Raw genomic sequence first — 18,195 nt, forward strand, 5'->3', positions numbered from 1 at the left:
TGGAAATTACCTATTTTAGGGAAAGCATAGAATACGGCATTGCTCCCTCTATAATCACACTAGTTTCCAAGCTTGAGATAAACTTATCCATAACTTCCTACTCCTGATGGTTATTCAGGCCTTCTTAAGAACCTCTCTGTTTTGTGGCCATCATAATTGTTTTCAGAACACTCCAATAAAAATGTAATAGGAGGTCCCAAACAAAGCCATTTGTGCAATGCAGTAACAAAAAACAAGAAATGACTCCCACTTTAAGTAAACCTCACTGTAAATTTCACAAGCTCCAATCTTTCCCCTCAAGAGTCCTACTTGTTTGTTCAGCTGTTTCATCCTCCCAACCTAAAAATAAATTTGTGTGTGTGTGTGTGTGTGTGTGTGTGTGTGTGTTGTGAGCTGGGGAGACGCTACAATGGACAGCGGAATCCTTGTTATCAATAACTTCCTGGGGAAGGCAGCTTTAGCCAGAGGAGGGCTGGCTTTGTACATTCACTTTCTCATGTGAAAGAGATGATAGAAGGCTGGAAAATATCAGCGAATGCACTGAAGTTACAGGAGGCCATCCTTATTTAATGTAAAAGCTTTCACATAAATCTTTGACCTTTATCATGCATTGTGTACGAAACTTTGGTTCTTTTTCAGCAAAACTGGGTCTTGGAAGGTTGAAGCCAGGATGGATCAGAATGTGGCAGGGTAGAATGATGTCACCAGAAAAGAAACAGACCTACTCAATACCATGGTTGAGGTCTAAGGCATCATCTATTTTCTGATGTGGACAAGCTACTTGAGTCACTTCTATGAATAAGGATAGATTTTGGTTAATGAACAGGCCTGGTTCTCTTTCTCACGCTACTACTGACTTATAGTATGATATTGGGCAAATAAAGCTTTCTGTAATTCAGTTCCCTCACCTGTAGAATGTGAGTAAGTAATACTTACCTCATAAAGGTGTTCTGAAGCTAAAATAATTAAGGATTATAAAGAACTTTCAGCCTGCTAAATTGAGGGGCAAAACTTGTGAAAAAATGTGTTTTGTAATGAGGTAAAATTGTTCTCTAGTAATTTTTTTGCTGGGAATATTTTGTGAGAAACAGAGCAGAGGAAGGACTTTTTTCAGATGATTGTGCAGCAATTGACCTAGCACAGACACCTGAAAGCAGGGCAAATTCCCATTTCCCTGTTAACATGGATTGAAACTTTTTCATCCCCTGGGTGCAGTGAGCAGATCTGTTAGATCCTCCTCTATTTCCCCTACATTCCATTTCTCTCTAATGGAGCTCTTGATGGATCCCAAGAGTCACAGAAATTAGAATTTTTGCTGTCAGAATCATAATTTTGTTCCCAACATTCTTCTTGATATTGATACTTCAGGTTGTTGTTTCATTCTTAGGGCTGTGTTATACATTTCATTATATGAAGTTGACTTATTGGAGAGAGACAGACATTTACAGATGATGATTATGGTGCAATGTTGAATGAGATTTTAAGTCCACAAGTTTTTGAAAGTCAGAATAAAGGGTCATATAACTACTAATTATGGCCCCTTGTTAATACATATTATATCAGATGTTTATTATGCAGCGTGTTCACACAGCACTGAACTGTGTGTGATGTGAGTTACAAATAAAATGTATTGGAAAGTAACTATATTTCATTCTACTCCTTCAGTAATAGAGAAAAGTGAATTTTCCTTTGCTATTTGTGCATATTGCATCTGTCTACAGATGCATCTACAGTATGTAGTATTTTGCCTTCCTGCATCTGTGGTGTATGACTATGTGAGGAAAGATCCTTATAATATATGCACATATTGGGAGAGGGTTATGGTTCCAGTAGGAAACTTTACTCTGAATTTGGACCAATTAAAAGTTAACCTCGGGATTGCATTTAGCAAAACAAGAAAATTATTTCCTCCATTATTAATGAGGAATGGTGGTGTTCATCTTAAACTGTCTCAGGATGGAGCACATCTTTTCTGGTTGCTGTTCATTCAACTAGAGAAGTGGCAATCTAATAACTGAGGATTGTTCCAAATCAGCGTGTTTATAAAGCAGCTTTAAGGCTAGTTTTATAAAACTTCTTTAAAATTTTAGTTTTTCCAGCTCCTTTTAATTTTCCTCATTCATCATGTAAACAGTACAACCTAGTGCACCTGAGCAAGGGATAGTTATATATTTTTTATCTCTGCATCCTTCCCCCATGTTGTTTATTCCCCTGATATGGACTCAACCCCTGTGTCATCTTGAAAGAGATACTTTCCACAGAACTGTCCTATTATACAAGCAGGAAGCAACAGTCAGTCTGAGCCTATTAAGTAATATGTTATGACAAGCTTGAGTTATGGGTAGCTTCTGATGTTTCATAGGAAAACATTCTTTTTAGACAAAAATTATTTTATATCTCTTCTTGCCATATTCTTTCATTATCGAGGATTATTTCTGTGCATGTGGGATTAGTTTCTTGCATTTAAATCATGGAGATAATGACTTCCAATATGTGTTTTTTCATGAGACATCCTAAACTGATCCACCTGTATAACCTAAGGAAGAAACAGCTTTTTAAAATCGGTGAATAAAAAGGTGCTGTAGAAGTGTAAATCCCTACTAATAATTCTGTATTTTGTGATGTGCCAATAGCACATCTTACACATTTAATTTTTTTCCCTACTTTCTGTTTCATAAAGCCTGGACCAGGGGATGGTGGTATTTTAGCTATGAAGTTACTTAAGTTTAGATTTCAATGAAGTGTTTGATTTGAATGTCTGAATAAATAGATAACTGCGTCCTGGGAAATGCTGCTGTCTATGCATGTCAGATATCGTTAAACAGCTGCAGAGTAGGTTTCCTTGTTTAATCTGAACTCTGACTTGGTGGCAGCAGTTTGCCATGCAAGTAGTCTAGAAAATCTCTTTAAGGCAAAGGGAACCTGAAGCCTGTACTGCAGTGATTTTCAGCCTGGGGTCTGTGGACCTCTGGGGCTGCAGACTGTCTAAGATTTCCAAGGAGATCCGCACCTCCATTCAAAAATTTGAAGGGGTCCACAGATGAAAAAAGGTTGAAAACTGCTACTGTACTGTATAGTACTGATTATTTTGTAATATGCCTGTTGTTGGGCAGACAACAATCCATTTTTACTTGACTTCTGGTTTAAATAGAACTTTGGCTACTTCAATAGTGACACATTATGTAACCCAAACAGTACAAAGTGCTTCATCAGAGCCTTTTGCCCTTCTCTGTGTTGCATGTGTTGAACTAACAAATGTTCATTTATTAACTTCTTGGTCTCTTCCAGATTGCTGACCTGCAGCTCCATAAACTGGATGAGCTGGACTGCTTGATCCAGGGCCTGCTGTATGTTGATTCTGTTGGGTATAATGGCCAGCCAGAGTGCTATTATTTTGAAAATCCCACGGATCCTGAACAATGTCAGAAAAAGCCTTACTGCCTTGATAATCCATATCCAATGTTGTTGGTTAACATAGGCTCAGGGGTCAGCATCCTAGCAGTGTATTCCAAGGACAACTATAAAAGAGTTACAGGGACCAGGTAAGGATGCTGTATATACGGGGTCAGATTATTGTCACTTCCCTCACTGTCCCTCCATAGAAGACAGCTTGGAGATGCATCAATCCATTGCAGCTTCTGGGGAGCCTTTGCCAGGGACCTAGGGACCACAACTGAATTTTTAAGTTGCCCTCTCCTCATAGAGATGCTTGCATTGTCAAAACCAAAATACTACATTATTTCACTTGCTGTTGACTATTTAAGTACAGCAGTGTGTAATTAATTTTTTTAATTATATAGAAAAATTACAAGAATTATACAAAGTATCAGAGTGGTAGCCATGTTTGTCTGTATCCACAAAAACAACGAGGAGTCAGGTGACACCTTAAAGACTAACAGATTTATACAACATATCTAAGCATAAAATATTATAGCAATTCATACATTAGGGAATGAAAATATTCCTATATGTGATGAATATTGGAAGTAAGATTAATTAAACTAAAAATTTGGTGATGGTGGTGGTTTAAAATTATTGAAGCATTTTCTAACATCCTTTTGATTTTTTTTCTATTAATAGTATGAAAGAAATATGAAGTTTGGTACAGTAGTTTGCAGGTTGTTTAATTCTCTAGCAATGATAATTAGATATCTCCTTCTTCAATTTTGGGGGTGTAGGGGGTTCGGCCAGGGCTCGTCCCGCTCCGGGGCAGCGGGGAACCAGACGCGTCACTACTTCAGTCAGGTGTGTCGGGGAACTAGCCTGGCTGTACAGCAAATAGTCAGCAGCTCAGGCCCTCAGGCAGGGGCTGAACAAACAGTTAAACAACAGGCCCAGGCCTTGGGTCAGGGAGGGGCAGTAGAGAGTTTGTGGCTCAGGCCCTCAGGGAGGGACAGAGGAAACAGTTTGAGAACAGGCCCTGGGTCAGGGCGGGGCAGTAGAAAGTCAGTGGCTCAGGTCCACAGGCAAGGGCTGAGCAAACAGTTAAATAACAGGCCCTGGGTCAGGGCGGGGCAGTAGAAAGTCAGTGGCTCAGGTCCTCAGGCAAGAGCTGAGCAAACAGGTAAACAACAGGCCCTGGGTCAGGGCAGGGCAGTAGAAAGTCAGTGGCTCAGGTTCCTCAGGCAAGGGCTGAGCAAACAGGTAAACAACAGGCCCAGGCCTTGATTCAGGACGGGGCAGTAGAGAGTCTGTGGCTCAGGCCCTTAGGCAGGGGCTGAGCAAACAGGTAAATAACAGGCCCAGGCCTTGGTTCAGGGTGGGGCAATAGAGAGTCTGTGGCTCAGGCCCTCAGGCAGGGGCAGAGCAAATAGTTTGAGAACAGGTCCTAGATCAGGGCAGGGCAGTTGGGTGGCAGTGGGGGCACAGGCCCTCTCCACTTCATCCCAGCCCGGGGCCCTAGCAGCAGCAGACGGTCCACTGCTGTGTCAGTGGGGATCCTGACTGCAACACACTGACATCAGCTCTAACTCCCCCTCTAGAGGTACCTCCGTCGTGACAGTGTCCTCCACGGAATCAAGCACCATAGGCTCCTCTGGGTACCCGAAGAGCGGCAGGCTTGGCAGCTCCTCTGGGTAACCTGCCACTGGCCGGCTTAACAGATTCTCTGGGGTCTGGTCGGCTTCAGGCCTCGGCTGGTCTGGCCAATCCTCGAGTCAGTCGCCAACTGCAGGAGTCTCCTCACCAGGAGCTAGGCCACAAGCGTCTGGCTTCTCCAGTAGCCAGGCCTCTAGTGAGCTCTGTGGTTGGGCTTTTGTACTTCTTGCCCTGCACCCTGACCTCTGGGGAGCGAGCACAAGCTCCACTGGCTCCGCCCACTTTGGCGTCCAGAGGGGCTCGTCCCTCTCCAGGGCGGCAGGGAACCAGACCGCCTCATTATAGGGGCATTTGGCAATATTTCTAATTGTATTTGTTGTTTTCCATGACTCCCCCTTCATTGTCAGTCCATCATTCATATGAAAGCCTCCCAATATTGCATCTTTTCTCCCACTCTTTTAATGAGTAATCTGTGGCAATGCTCTGTTGCCTTCCCCACTCCTCTTTTTGATTGATGTAGGGGATATTTAACTCACTAATGTTCTGTTCTTTGTAACGCTTGACTGTATATTCAGACCTATGGATAGGTTACTTAAACACTAAAGGCACACTGAACCTTTCACTGTTTTTTCATTACACATAATATATAGAATATGTTTTTGACTTCAGCCTATATATATATAGATGTGTGTGTTCTGTTTTTTTCCCCCCATGAATAATATATTTTCAGTCTGGATGCACAGGAGACCTTGAAAACTTCTTTGACTTTAGCATTCTATAGTTTTGAACTATTTGTCTGTTTCTCAGTATACAGTACAAACAACAAACTGATAGTAAACATCCTTTAAAGCTGTCGGGCTTGGATGTCTTGTTAGACACCATAGCTCCATTGACTTCAGTAGAGTTGTAAGAGGAGAATCATGCCCACGATCCTGAATGTTATGTAAATAATTTTTAACTAATTCAAAAATCTGAATGATAACAACATGAATATTTCTTATTGCTTAAACATCAAACATGCTGTAGTGGTACTTTGTTGTGAGTATTCAGATCTGAGATTATCTAAATGGTTCTAAATTGACCTAGATCAGCAGCAAGTAACCTTTTGTGGAATGAATTAATAGTTCATTTTCTAGATGGACAGCTGTCCATTCCATAGAAATACTGTCCCACCTTGGACTCATTGTCACTCATGTTTAAGCAAAAAGGTCAAGGAGTGAATAGGTCAAGCTACTCCGTCATTGCCTTGACTTAGGCATGTTGACAGGAAAGTTTGGAGAAGTGTGTGCATTCAGCTCAGTTGATGTAATATATGAGGATTGTCATCTCCAGGGCTCTCATGCTGCACTGAGTCAGGGCCGCCCAGAGGATTCAGGGGGCCTGGGGTCTTTGGTGGCGGCGGGCCCCCATGGCCGAATTGTCGCTGAAGACCCAGCACTTCAGCGGCAGGTCCTGGGGCTGAAGGACACCTCCTCCCCCCCTCGCTGCCAAATTGCCTCCGAAGACCCAGCAATGCGGTGGGGGGGTCCTTCTGCCCCGGGACCCACCGCCGTGGGTCTTCGGGGCACTTCGATGGCGGGTCCCAGAGGGGAAGGACCACTCCGCTGCTGAATTGCCGCGGAAGATGCTCTGGGGGCGCGGGCCCCGCAAGAGTTTTCCAGGGCCCCCGGAGTGAGTGAAGGACCCTGCTTCAGGGGCCCTGAAAAACTCTCGTGGGGGCCCAGGGCAAATTACCCCACTTGCCCCCACCTCTGGGCGGCCCTGCACTGAGCTCACATATAAATTCAACTTTAAAAAATGTTGGTGCTCAGATCTGTTACGGCTGAGGTTCATAAATCTCCAGTTGTTTTGCAAATATTCAACATCCTACAATGTGTGTGATCAATATGCATTATTTTATTTACATAACCAACAAATGTCCTGATTATCTGAGCTGAAGCCTGACAAGGCTGCAGCACGGAACAAGTTTAAGAAATGTAAGAATTGCCATGACCCTTGCTGACTTTGGCACCTGTAAGTAACCCTGGCTGCTGCTTGTGGCTTTCCCCAGCTACATCTTGCCCAGGACTGGAGAGCTGCAGTTGGTTTCTAGAATTATAGCTTGCCCTAGGCTGGGAGAGTATCTGGCTGTTTTCTGTTATCAGCTGAGGGATGCTTTGGCTGGGCTGCTGATCCCTTGCTAGGTGCCAGCTCTGGCTGCTCGTTGCCTATTTCTCCCTGGCTTGGGGCGCTTTGGTTGTTGATTACCAGTGATTTCCATTCTGACCCCTATGACCAGGGGAGAGATGGCTAGAGTGCTGCTCACAGGTGCTTGAGCTGTAGTTCCAAGTCTATGGCTATGCATGGGTTTGCGGGAGGCACAATATGCTGTAGGCTGCATCCCTATGATTTGAGTCCTCCCAGCTGGATCTTCATAATTAGAATCCTTGGGCTTCTAATCATGGAGATTCTACTGGGCATGGCTCGTAACCATAGATGCAGCCTAGAGTGTGTCTCCTCATCTTTCCAAATCAGGAGATGTGAACATCTAGACAGGAGCTATGCAAAGAGCAAGTAAAAGCAGGAGACAGAGAATGTGTGGATGACGCTTCTTAAGAGCTTCCTGATGCTTATGAACTCTTCTCATTTTAGTCTCGGAGGTGGAACGTTCCTGGGCCTGTGCTGTTTGCTGACTGGCTGTGAGACTTTTGAAGAAGCACTAGAAATGGCAGCTAAAGGAGACAGCACCAATGTCGATAAACTGGTAAAAGATATTTATGGGGGAGACTATGAACGATTTGGCCTTCAAGGATCTGCTGTAGCATCAAGGTACATATTTAACTGGCTGTTTTCAAAGAGCTTAGTAGAAATTTGCTGTGCACACTAAACTGAGTACGCAGTGCCTACCCTATGTCCTCTGTATGTATATAACAGTCACCTAGCTGTATTATGGTGTTTTTACTTAGGATCGCTCTCCTGTTTTTGTTTTCTAATAAAGTATAAAAATATTCAAAGTTTAGCCAATACAATTTATTTTAATGTAAAATACAGTAATTTTGAAAGAAATACGTTTACCCATTATAACTGTATTCACCCATTGTGTTTTCTTTATTAAAAGATCCTTTCTCACATGTCCATGTTATGTAGGGTTGCCAACTCTGACTGAAGTTATTCCAGGAGATTCCCCCCCCCCCCCCACATGACATAATGTCATTTTCTTTAAAATAGCTATAAAAAAATCTGCTGGAGGGATTGCAACTGCTTTGGAGGACAGGGTCAAAATTCAAAATGATCTGGACAAATTGGAGAAATGGTCTGAAGTAAACAGGATGAAGTTCAATAAAGATAAATGCAAAGTGCTCCACTTAGGAAGGAACAATCAGTTTCACACATACAGAATGGGAAGAGACTGTCTAGGAAGGAGTATGGCAGAAAGAGATCTAGGGGTCATAGTAGACCACAAGCTTAATATGAGTCAACAGTGTGATACTGTTGCAAAAAAAGCGAACGTGATTCTGGGATGCATTAACAGGTGTGTTGTAAACAAGACACGAGAAGTCATTCTTCCGCTTTACTCTGTGCTGGTTAGGCCTCACCTGGAGTATTGTGTCCAGTTCTGGGCACCGCATTTCAAGAAAGATGTGGAGAAATTGGAGAGGGTCCAGAGAAGAGCAACAAGAATGATTAAAGGTCTTGAGAACATGACCTATGAAGGAAGGCTGAAGGAATTGGGTTTTTTTAGTTTGGAAAAGAGAAGACTGAGAGGGGACCTGATAGCAGTTTTCAGGTATCTAAAAGGGTGTCATCAGGAGGAGGGAGACAGTTTGTTCACCTTAGCCTCCAATGATAGAACAAGAAGCAATGGGCTTAAACTGCAGCAAGGGAGATTTAGGTTGGACATTAGGAAAAAGTTCCTAACTGTCAGGGTAGTTAAACACTAGGGAAGTTGTGGAATCTCCATCTCTGGAGATATTTAAGAGTAGGTTAGATAAGTCTATTAGGGATGGTCTAGACAATATTTGGTCCTGCCATGAGGGCAGGGGACTGGACTCGATGACCTCTCGAGGTCCCTTCCAGTCCTGGAGTCTATGAGTCTATGAATACTCACTGGAAGATGGATGCTGATTGCGGGAGACTCCAGGCCAGTCCTGGAGGGTTGGCAACCTTAATGTTATGCCCAGAGTCAGCATGAAATCCATGCAAAACTGTTTATATTGTAAGCTTACTAAAGTGGATTTGTGGAAATTTAACCTTTCTGAATAACTTACAATAAAAAGGATTGTGACATTTCCAACACAGCTTTGGCCACATGATGAGTAAAGAAAAAAGAGATTCCATAAGTAAAGAGGACCTGGCCAGAGCTACCTTGGTCACTATCACCAACAACATTGGCTCCATTGCTCGCATGTGTGCTTTGAATGAGGTAAGTCTGCAAATTCACTGTAAGTTTCATTGAGGCTTCTAGCATTAGTGCAGGACAGATAACAAAAACAGCAAGTGCATAATGCTTATACACCTATTCTGTGACTTCCCCGCTAGATAGATGCACACATTTAATTTTGGCTCCTAACTTCTTTGAAGTCTACTGTTAACTCCATTATAAGGTACTCTTTGCTATGAGGCACAGGACATCTGGATTTAAAAAAATCCCAAGGTTTTATAATAAATGAACACTCCTATAATTAATGATCCCCAGAGCCATTCAGCTGTTTTGGGACATTAATATCAGTGCATATAGCGAATCAGTTCTTCTAATTATCTCTTGGTTTAGTAGCTCTTGTTATTATCCCACAAGCAGTAAAGTATGACTGCAACATTCTCATTGCTTTGGTTTTTGTGTTTGTTTCATGACTTGGTGGTCAAGAACTATTCATGGAGTTAGTTTTTAGCTCTAAGTACTCTCCATTTTCTGGAAAGTCATCTTCAGTCATGAGGGTTTTCTACATTCTTTTTGCTTTCAGCTTCTTTACAGTGTTGCCTTGTGGCATGGAGTTCAAGCAGCATTGTACAGGGCTATCAAAGCATCGAGAGTTACAACCGAGATCCACGTGTGTTGCATTAAGAGGAGAAAAAGATAACTAATGACCCTCTGCAATGTGTTGCGCCTCTACAAAGACATTTTTTATTCTCTTTTGTTTAATGAACAATTTCTTTTAACTGGATGATCTGTAGAACTACTAGGGAGAATGGACAGATGTGATAAATAACTTGCATTTCATAGAGGACATCTAAATAGATTTTTTCCCCACCAGCACTTTGATCATGTTTTGTTATGCTTATTTCAGTTGTATGACACAAAGGAAAAATAATTGTTCACAATGTGTGATGGGCTAGGAGTATAGAGAAAAATCCTAGGCTGAATAATTAATAAAATAAATATTTTTGTTTTAGGAGCAAACTGTTTGCTTTATGTGAGTCACTGGTTGGGATTAATCCAATAACCAGTTCTTGATCTTCTCAGAGAAAGGCAAAGCTATACCCCTACCAGCAACAATGCACATAGCATGTTGTGAAACATTTGTGTGTTCGGTCAGGGCCATGATGATGATTCCTTTGTGACTCGCTGACGAAACCAGTTTAGGCCCTGAAGCATGAGATTTGATGAGTCTTATGACTGTAGCTTAAACATAGTATGAAACATAATGAAAATTATTAAATATGAAGATGAAGAATTAATAAATAAAAGATTCTTCCTCCTGGACTTCAAGGCTGGGATGGCTTACATAAAGCTGGCAATAGTGTGTAAATTCCATCACCTGGACATTTTTGGGTACATGTCAATGAAACGCTGTCCCATAGATTGGCACAAAGGACCCCCTCTACTGTTCACAGCTGGGGGAAGTGCTCTACATCTTCCTTAGCTGCAGAGCACCTAACAAACCATATAAAGTATACAGTAGCCCTCCATGCTGCACCATCAATACAGATTTCACTGTACAGCTAAATTGGCCACACATATGTATGCTATGTAGCCTTCCACAGTTGGGCTACAGTTGTTAATAGTTTAATGAAAAACACTACACAGTGTACATCATATGTCATTGTCAGGATGTCATAACTTGATCAGATCTGAATTCCATCAGAATGCCTCACTGGTTGAAGGCTGTTATGTTTCAACTTTCATTTTGTCTGTAGAACTGTTAAAAGGGTAGCTGGAATTTTATACTATAAGAATAGTGTGTTCTTATTCTCCTTGTACTCAAAAGTGGCTGAACTCTCTTTACTTAAACTTCCACACAAAATATATCCCTGGGCAGAAGCCAGGCCTAGAAAGTTTTATACCAAAAGGTGATCACACCAGAAAGCTACAAGTCACTGAAAATAGAAGGTTAAAATTGAAATGGTCATGCCAATTTCATTATTGTAGCCATATTTCCTTCTGTTAGTCCCTATGGAATCTTTAATGGGATTTTTAATCAGTTGTTTCTTTAAAAGAATTTGCCATAAATCTTGCATACTTGCGATAGGACAGTGAATGATATGTATGAATAGTTTTCTTTTAGGTTTAGGATCTTCGGTAAAAAATGTGTATGTCTATGTCAGATACCATTTGTTTTGATTTTCTGATAACTTCATGGTCATATTTGGGGGAAAAAAGGAAAATTTATTAAGAATGAAATTAAATTTGGTTCCTAAAGAGTTTGGTAATGTTGCGTTAGCAGAAATGTATTGCATATATCTTTGCCGTCCGTTTGCAAGAAATGTGTTTTACGGAGTAGAAAGCACTGTCTACTTGGGGAATGCAGAATGCTGCTGCCTATTTTTAACCTTAACCTATAAAATACTGACTTCTCCCACATCTCCAGCCAAATAAGTTCACAGGAGGATATGTGAAGGTATGCTTATGTGGCCACAGATTCCAGAGGGTTAATTAGAAGTTTTCTATCCTCTATCACTGTAAAACTGCATTATCTAAATAAAGTTATTGTTGCTAAATATAGTCTCTGCTCATTTGACTGTTCTTTTAGCCATGTTAATATAAATAACTAGACCATGATGTACTTCAGCACTATCCAATATCTTACACATTTTGAGTGTGACATCCTCTTCAGACTACACCCTGGACAATGCTAAAGGACACCATGTCTAGTTATTTATATCAGCATGGCTAAGCTACTCGGAAAAGAACAGTCAGGTCTGCAGATGAGACTATATTTAGCAACAAAAGCTTTATTTAGATAATGAAGTTTTACAGTCATGGAGGATAGAAATCTTTTAACTGACCCTCTGGAGTCTGTGGCAAACACAAGCACACGTTATCATTATCTTTTAGAGAGAATTCTGTGGATATTCAGCAGAGACTTAATGAAATACATTATCATCCAAGCTCCCAACATGAGTCTTATGAGCTTTTGCACAATTAGGTACTCACTTGCTGCTGAATTGTTGACTTGCTGGATGTGAACTATTTTAAAATGACGAATGCTAGATTCCGTTTCTCTTTGTACATCATCTCCAGAACTGGATTCAGTGGGGTAGCATAGGTGTAACTGAAGGCATCATGGGCTACAGGAACTTTAATTACAGGTGGTTATGTGTGAAAAGGGTTGGCTTGACCTTTGGTTGGCTCTTAGATTGAAATTGGAGAGGGTTTTTTTTTGTTTGTTTTTTTGTTTTTCAATGCTTTCCCACATAAACAGAGCACAGTTAACATTGAAACCAGTGAGAGACAATAAGTGTGGAACCTCACCCTGCCATTTTACAGTCACTTTTCAGAGTGGAACCACAGTTTGGGAATGATGTTTATAGATGCCTTCACGTGTATCTCTAGAGCAGTGTTTCCCAAACTTGGGACTCTGCTTGTTCAGGGAAAGCCCCAGACGGGACAGTTTGTTTACCTGCCGCGTCCAAAGGTCTGGCTGATCGAGGCTCCCACTGGCCGCAGTTCTCTGCTCCAGGCCACTGGGAGCCACTGGAAGCAGCGCGGGCCGAGGGACGTACTGGCCGCTGCTTCCAGCAGCTCCCATTGGCCTGGAGCAGCGAACCACGACCAGTGGGAGCCGCGATCAGCCAGACCTGCAGATGCAGCAGATAACAAACCGGCTTGGCCTGGCCTGCCAGGGGCTTTCCCTAAACAAGCAGCGTCCCAAGTTTGGGAACACTGCTCTAGAGTAATCCTTACCAAATACTCTTCAAAGGTTCCCCTGGAGTCAGGTGGATTTGTTGATTATCTTTACTCTTCAAAGGCTGCGTCACTTAATAAATGAAATATTAATAAAATTCATATGTAATAAATTACATATAAGATTACATGGAAATAGCATTGCTAACTAACACTTCAGTTTTACCACATCAGAGAAATATCTCCTAGTATTATACATCCTGAAAGTTCCATGTGATTATATGTAACACATTTGTGACATATTTTATCCTGTCCTGCAAGTGAATCTGCCTGCCTGCTGCCACTTGTCTCCTTAGTAAACACAGCTAGTTACTGCTTTGGGAGTTTCAGTTGGGGGAATTAGGGATGCATTGCTATAATGTATAAAGTTGAAAATTCCTGCCTTTTTTTCCTCAATAGAAATAAAATTGCATGTCTAAAGCAGCACACATGCTGAATTTAGTTTTATTTTTCATCTTTCTATTGTTATTTTACAGAACATTGACAGAGTGGTGTTTGTAGGAAACTTTCTCAGAATCAATATGATCTCTATGAAGGTGCTAGCATACGCTATGGATTATTGGTCCAAGGGACAGCTGAAGGCTCTATTCTTGGAACATGAGGTAGAGAAATGTATCCATTAAATTCCTTATTAGTTATAGGAAACTATTTCTGTGATGTTTGAGTGTACAGAGTTGCCACAGAAAATATTTCTCTTAAAAAGCCAAAGGGGAGTGATAGACTAGGTTCTGTAAAAATGGCCTCAGGAGGTGGCTGAAGATGTAAATCCCTGAATTGTAATTAGTTTGAGTGCTCATCTTGCTGGATTCACTTTCATTTAATAACCCTCAGACATCTGCCCAAAACTTTCTCTGGCATAAGACTATGAATGCAAAATTTCAGGCCGGATACTTGTTTTGGTTGGTTGGGATTTTGTTATTACAAAATGTCAAATGGTGTCAAAATTAGATTAATAGGGTTAGAATAGAAACTGCCTTACTATAGGTGTGCAGCCAATATAGTGGTTCCATAACAAGTGCTGTTTTGACCTTTGGTTAGTCACAACAAGCTGTATAAGGCTTATAATGATACAACTGGACCCTTTTCTTCTCCCACTGAAATCATTTAATTACAATTCGCGTGTTGAACACTGGTATAGGATGACTGCTCTGACAAGATGTATATCTTTTTAGCTGCCTTATCAATGCTGAGAACAATTATGAGTATTGTGCTACTTGGTTGTACTTCAGAATTTCTGATTGTTCTTTTTTCTGTTTTTAAGGGTTATTTTGGAGCTGTTGGGGCCCTTCTGGAATTGCTTAAAATGCCAGAAAATCAGTGACAAAGCCAACTGGAAGTAGATACCTGTCAAAGATGCTGCTGGATAGAATGAAAGTCACTATAAAGATGGAAATGAAGCCATTATGGCAGTTCTACCTGCTGGATTTGTAAATAATTTAAAATCCTTTTAGCTGATCTCTAACTTTTGGGTTTTGACCTTATACTTCAAAATTCATACTGGGAATAAAAAGGTTTTTTTCTGTATACTGTATTTTGGGGGGGTGAAGGGGGGACTGTGCAATGTGGCCAAACATGCAGATTTTATGGATTGATTTTAAAAAGTGCATACTGTTTAAAAAAGGACCTATACTATGAGAGACCTACATTTCTTCTGGGGTTTACTGATTAGTGTGGTAATTTTAACTTCATCTAGTAATCACTCTAGGAGATTTTTATCTTATATTTTTCATGATGTTTCATGATTTACTCTTGGTTTCAAATGAAACTACAAAGCTGGCACATTTTACTGTGAACACTAAACTAATTGATTTTGTTGCCTTCACTTTTTTTATTTAAAAAGATACTCTTCCCTCTCATCTCTCCAGCAAAAAGATGCCCTTTCTTTGACTACGTGTGTTTGTTAATGAAGAGACACTAGCAGACACACTGAGATGAGGATAAGATTTGTGTAGTCACTGGCACCTTTTGAAGTCATGAACATGAGTTAACTGCTCATTGTGGCACCAAAGCCCCTTGCATTTTGGCCTATTCCTTTCTGAAATTTTTGATTACTGGGTCAAAACTAAAACAAAATCTTGTTATGGTAAAACTCATCTATAAAAAGAGTTCTACGGTACAGATATTATTTATACAGTATATACTTAGCATTAGAAAATAACAAGGGAGAGTAATTTCAATATGTCTGAGGACGTTACTGTAGTAATTACATAGCTTTTTAAATTTTGTCTTCATCAGATTTGTTATTGTTATTCAGATCACACTTTCTAAAATTAAAACCAATACTTATTGTATCATATATTGAATTAGGAACTAAAGTTTAATTTTGCCTCCAGGACTTGGTAAAGTCTGAGTATTTTTTCCTAAATCATTCTGTCTTAGAAATCTGTATTTGAAATACATCCTTTTTCATGTGTCACATGATGTACAGGGTCCATCGGAGGGACAGTATAATTTTAGGGAGCATGTGTTCTCTGATGTATTTTGATTTTGTTTATTTGTTTCTGAACACAGTCATTAATTTCCATCTCTCTCAAACCTTGGCTAAATTGATACTAACAGAAGTGTTGACTTGTCTGCTATAAATAAAGCCCTTTACTGTGTGATGGTTTTTAATGTATCTGTAGAATTCATTTCTTTAAACCGAACTATATAAAGTACGTAGTAGTGTTTAATTTGGTTACATTTTCCTGTTGTTTTTACAATCTGTTCCTGGTACTTGTTTTTCTTATGTTACATCACTTTGACATTTCCTATTTTGAGTCATCCACTCATCTGAGCCTTTGTTGAATTGCTAATTATGTGACAGGTTTAAAGTTCTGCCATTTTACATTTGACTTTTTTCATCGTGGTTCATAGAAGTCATACAACATGTGAAAAACTTTTAACATAATTAACTGTAACATTACTGAAAAAGTTACAGCTGGAATACATTTGACTGAATGCTTCTAGTGCAATATGAACAATATAAGTTACATTAAGCGTTTAAGTTGCTAAAGAGGACAGTTGCATAATCTTGGACATTGTGCGTATGCCTAGACTTCAAGGGCTACTACAACACAGCTGCAGCTCTGCCGCTGTAGCACTGTAGTGTAAACACTTACACGTCAATGGAAGGTGATTTCCTATCACTGTAGTAATTCCACCCCCTCAAGAGACGATAGACTGTAGACGCAGCTCGGTCGATACAAGAATTCTTCCAACGACCGAGCTGTCTCTATAGTGTGAGTAGGCTGACGTAACTACATCGCACAGTGCTTGGAATTTTTCATAGCCCTGAGCAATGTAGCTTCGTTTGTAGAACTGATAAATGAAATTGTTTTCAATTGTTCACTTATTTAATGTAACTTCTGTTCACCATTCACTACACTTGCCTATACTGTAACTTCTGTTTCATATTGTAATTCAAACCCCATTTTAAAACACTCACTCCATTTTGTAAAAGCTTCCTCCAACCTTCATTTTTGCAAACCCTGCTGTAATCTGTTTAGTTTAGTTTAGATGTGTGAATGAGGTATGTATGAATGACGGAATCAGCCTCCAGTCCCAGCCTGTCCTGATGAGATAAAGTTCAAATACCAATGGCTGAAGACCTAGACAACAGCCCTAAACAAAGTAAGAAGCATCCACCCTACAAAGAGAAGGACAACAGAAGGAAGATCAAAGCCAGGTTCAAGGCTGAAAGTCACGCCTGCAATTGATGGGTGATCAGTCTAAACCCAGAGGCAGCGTGACACAGCAAGACCTATAGACTTTGAATCCAAACTAAAAGCCTATAAAAAAGAAGGGTGAGATGAGAGACTCTGGGTAACATTCTGCTGCCAACATGGAAGGACATCAGTGCCTGCCCAACAGAGATCCAGCTTGTCCTTGTGCCTGGCTTTCCTGGCCAGTTAGCCGCCACAAGCTACGAACCCAAGCTACAAAATCAAGCTATGAACTTAAGCTATCTTCAGGACTGGTAACTATGCAGCAGCTGCAGAACATCTGATGGGTGTGTGTGTGTGTGTAGGTATTAGGTATAATGTGTGTGTATAAGAAATAAGATATTAGTTATTAGTCATAAATCAAATTATCATAATAAATGTGGCATCTTTGTCTTGTCCCCTTTAATAAGATCCTGCTGGTTTTTACTGGTCTAATATAATTGGTATAACATGTTGACCAAGTCTTAGTGTTGGCTATTTCAAACATTGCAGGCCTCCTGAATTTTTAAAAAGGCAGCAATTATAATGGACATATCAGGTTTACTTTTCAAGCTTCAGTGCCAAGAAGGTAAATTTGCACATGCAGAATCACACATGCAAGTATTTCCGCAAATACCAGAAAATGGCTGGAGCTGTGAGCTTGGGCATGTAAGTTGTGCTCAGGAGGGAAGATCTTCCACAGTCACACTAATTCAGGAGAATTATAGTTTGTATGACAGACAATTTTTTTGGACCTCTCTAAGCAGCCCAAAGAAGTCAAATATTAAAGGGCTGTCCTTTATCTGGAGTAGATTTAAAAAATACTAGTGTATTGTACCTAACTTTCAGGCAAAAGACTTACTGAACATAGCAAGCACTTAGAGATATTTGTTACTCCCAGGAGAAAAGTCTTTGTGTGCTTTTGATTTGAAGTTATAATAGTAAGCCCTGTATGCATTACAGGTGACAGGACAAGACTGTGGCCATGTCTACATCTAAAATTTTGCAGCGCTGGTTGTTACAGCTGTATTAGTACAGCTGTATAGGCCAGCGCTGCAGAGTGGCCACACTTACAGCAACCAGCGCTGCAAGTGGTGTTAGATGTGGCCACACTGCAGCCCTGTTGGGCGGCTTCAAGGGGGGTTCGGGGAACACGAGAGCAAACCGGGAAAGGAGACCAGCTTCGCCGCGGTTTGCTCTCGCGTTCCCCGAACCACTCTGCAAACCGCAGGGAAGGAGACCTGCTTGTTCGGGGAACGCGAGAGCAAACCGGGAAAGGAGACCAGCTTCGCCGCGGTTTGCTCTCGCGTCCCCCGAACCACCCTGCAAACCGTAGGGAAGGAGACCTGCTTGTTCGGGGAACGCGAGAGCAAA

At 40.9% G+C, this 18,195-nt stretch overlaps 1 protein-coding gene across 1 annotated transcript in view; it reads left to right on the plus strand.

Moving 5' to 3' along the window:
• PANK1 (pantothenate kinase 1) overlaps positions 1 to 16,462 on the plus strand; it is a 38,540-nt gene extending 22,078 nt beyond the window's left edge. The window contains exons 3-7 of the mRNA XM_030570867.1: positions 3,289 to 3,542; positions 7,669 to 7,845; positions 9,316 to 9,439; positions 13,615 to 13,740; positions 14,400 to 16,462. Of these exons, the coding sequence (XP_030426727.1) occupies positions 3,289 to 3,542; positions 7,669 to 7,845; positions 9,316 to 9,439; positions 13,615 to 13,740; positions 14,400 to 14,459 (741 nt within the window). The 3' untranslated portion in view covers positions 14,460 to 16,462. The remainder of the gene's footprint in view (positions 1 to 3,288; positions 3,543 to 7,668; positions 7,846 to 9,315; positions 9,440 to 13,614; positions 13,741 to 14,399) is intronic.
• Positions 16,463 to 18,195: the final 1,733 nt, after the last annotated feature.

The sequence above is a fragment of the Gopherus evgoodei genome, chromosome 7 (assembly GCF_007399415.2).
Source record: "Gopherus evgoodei ecotype Sinaloan lineage chromosome 7, rGopEvg1_v1.p, whole genome shotgun sequence".
In the NCBI taxonomy this organism is placed as follows: domain Eukaryota; kingdom Metazoa; phylum Chordata; order Testudines; family Testudinidae; genus Gopherus; species Gopherus evgoodei.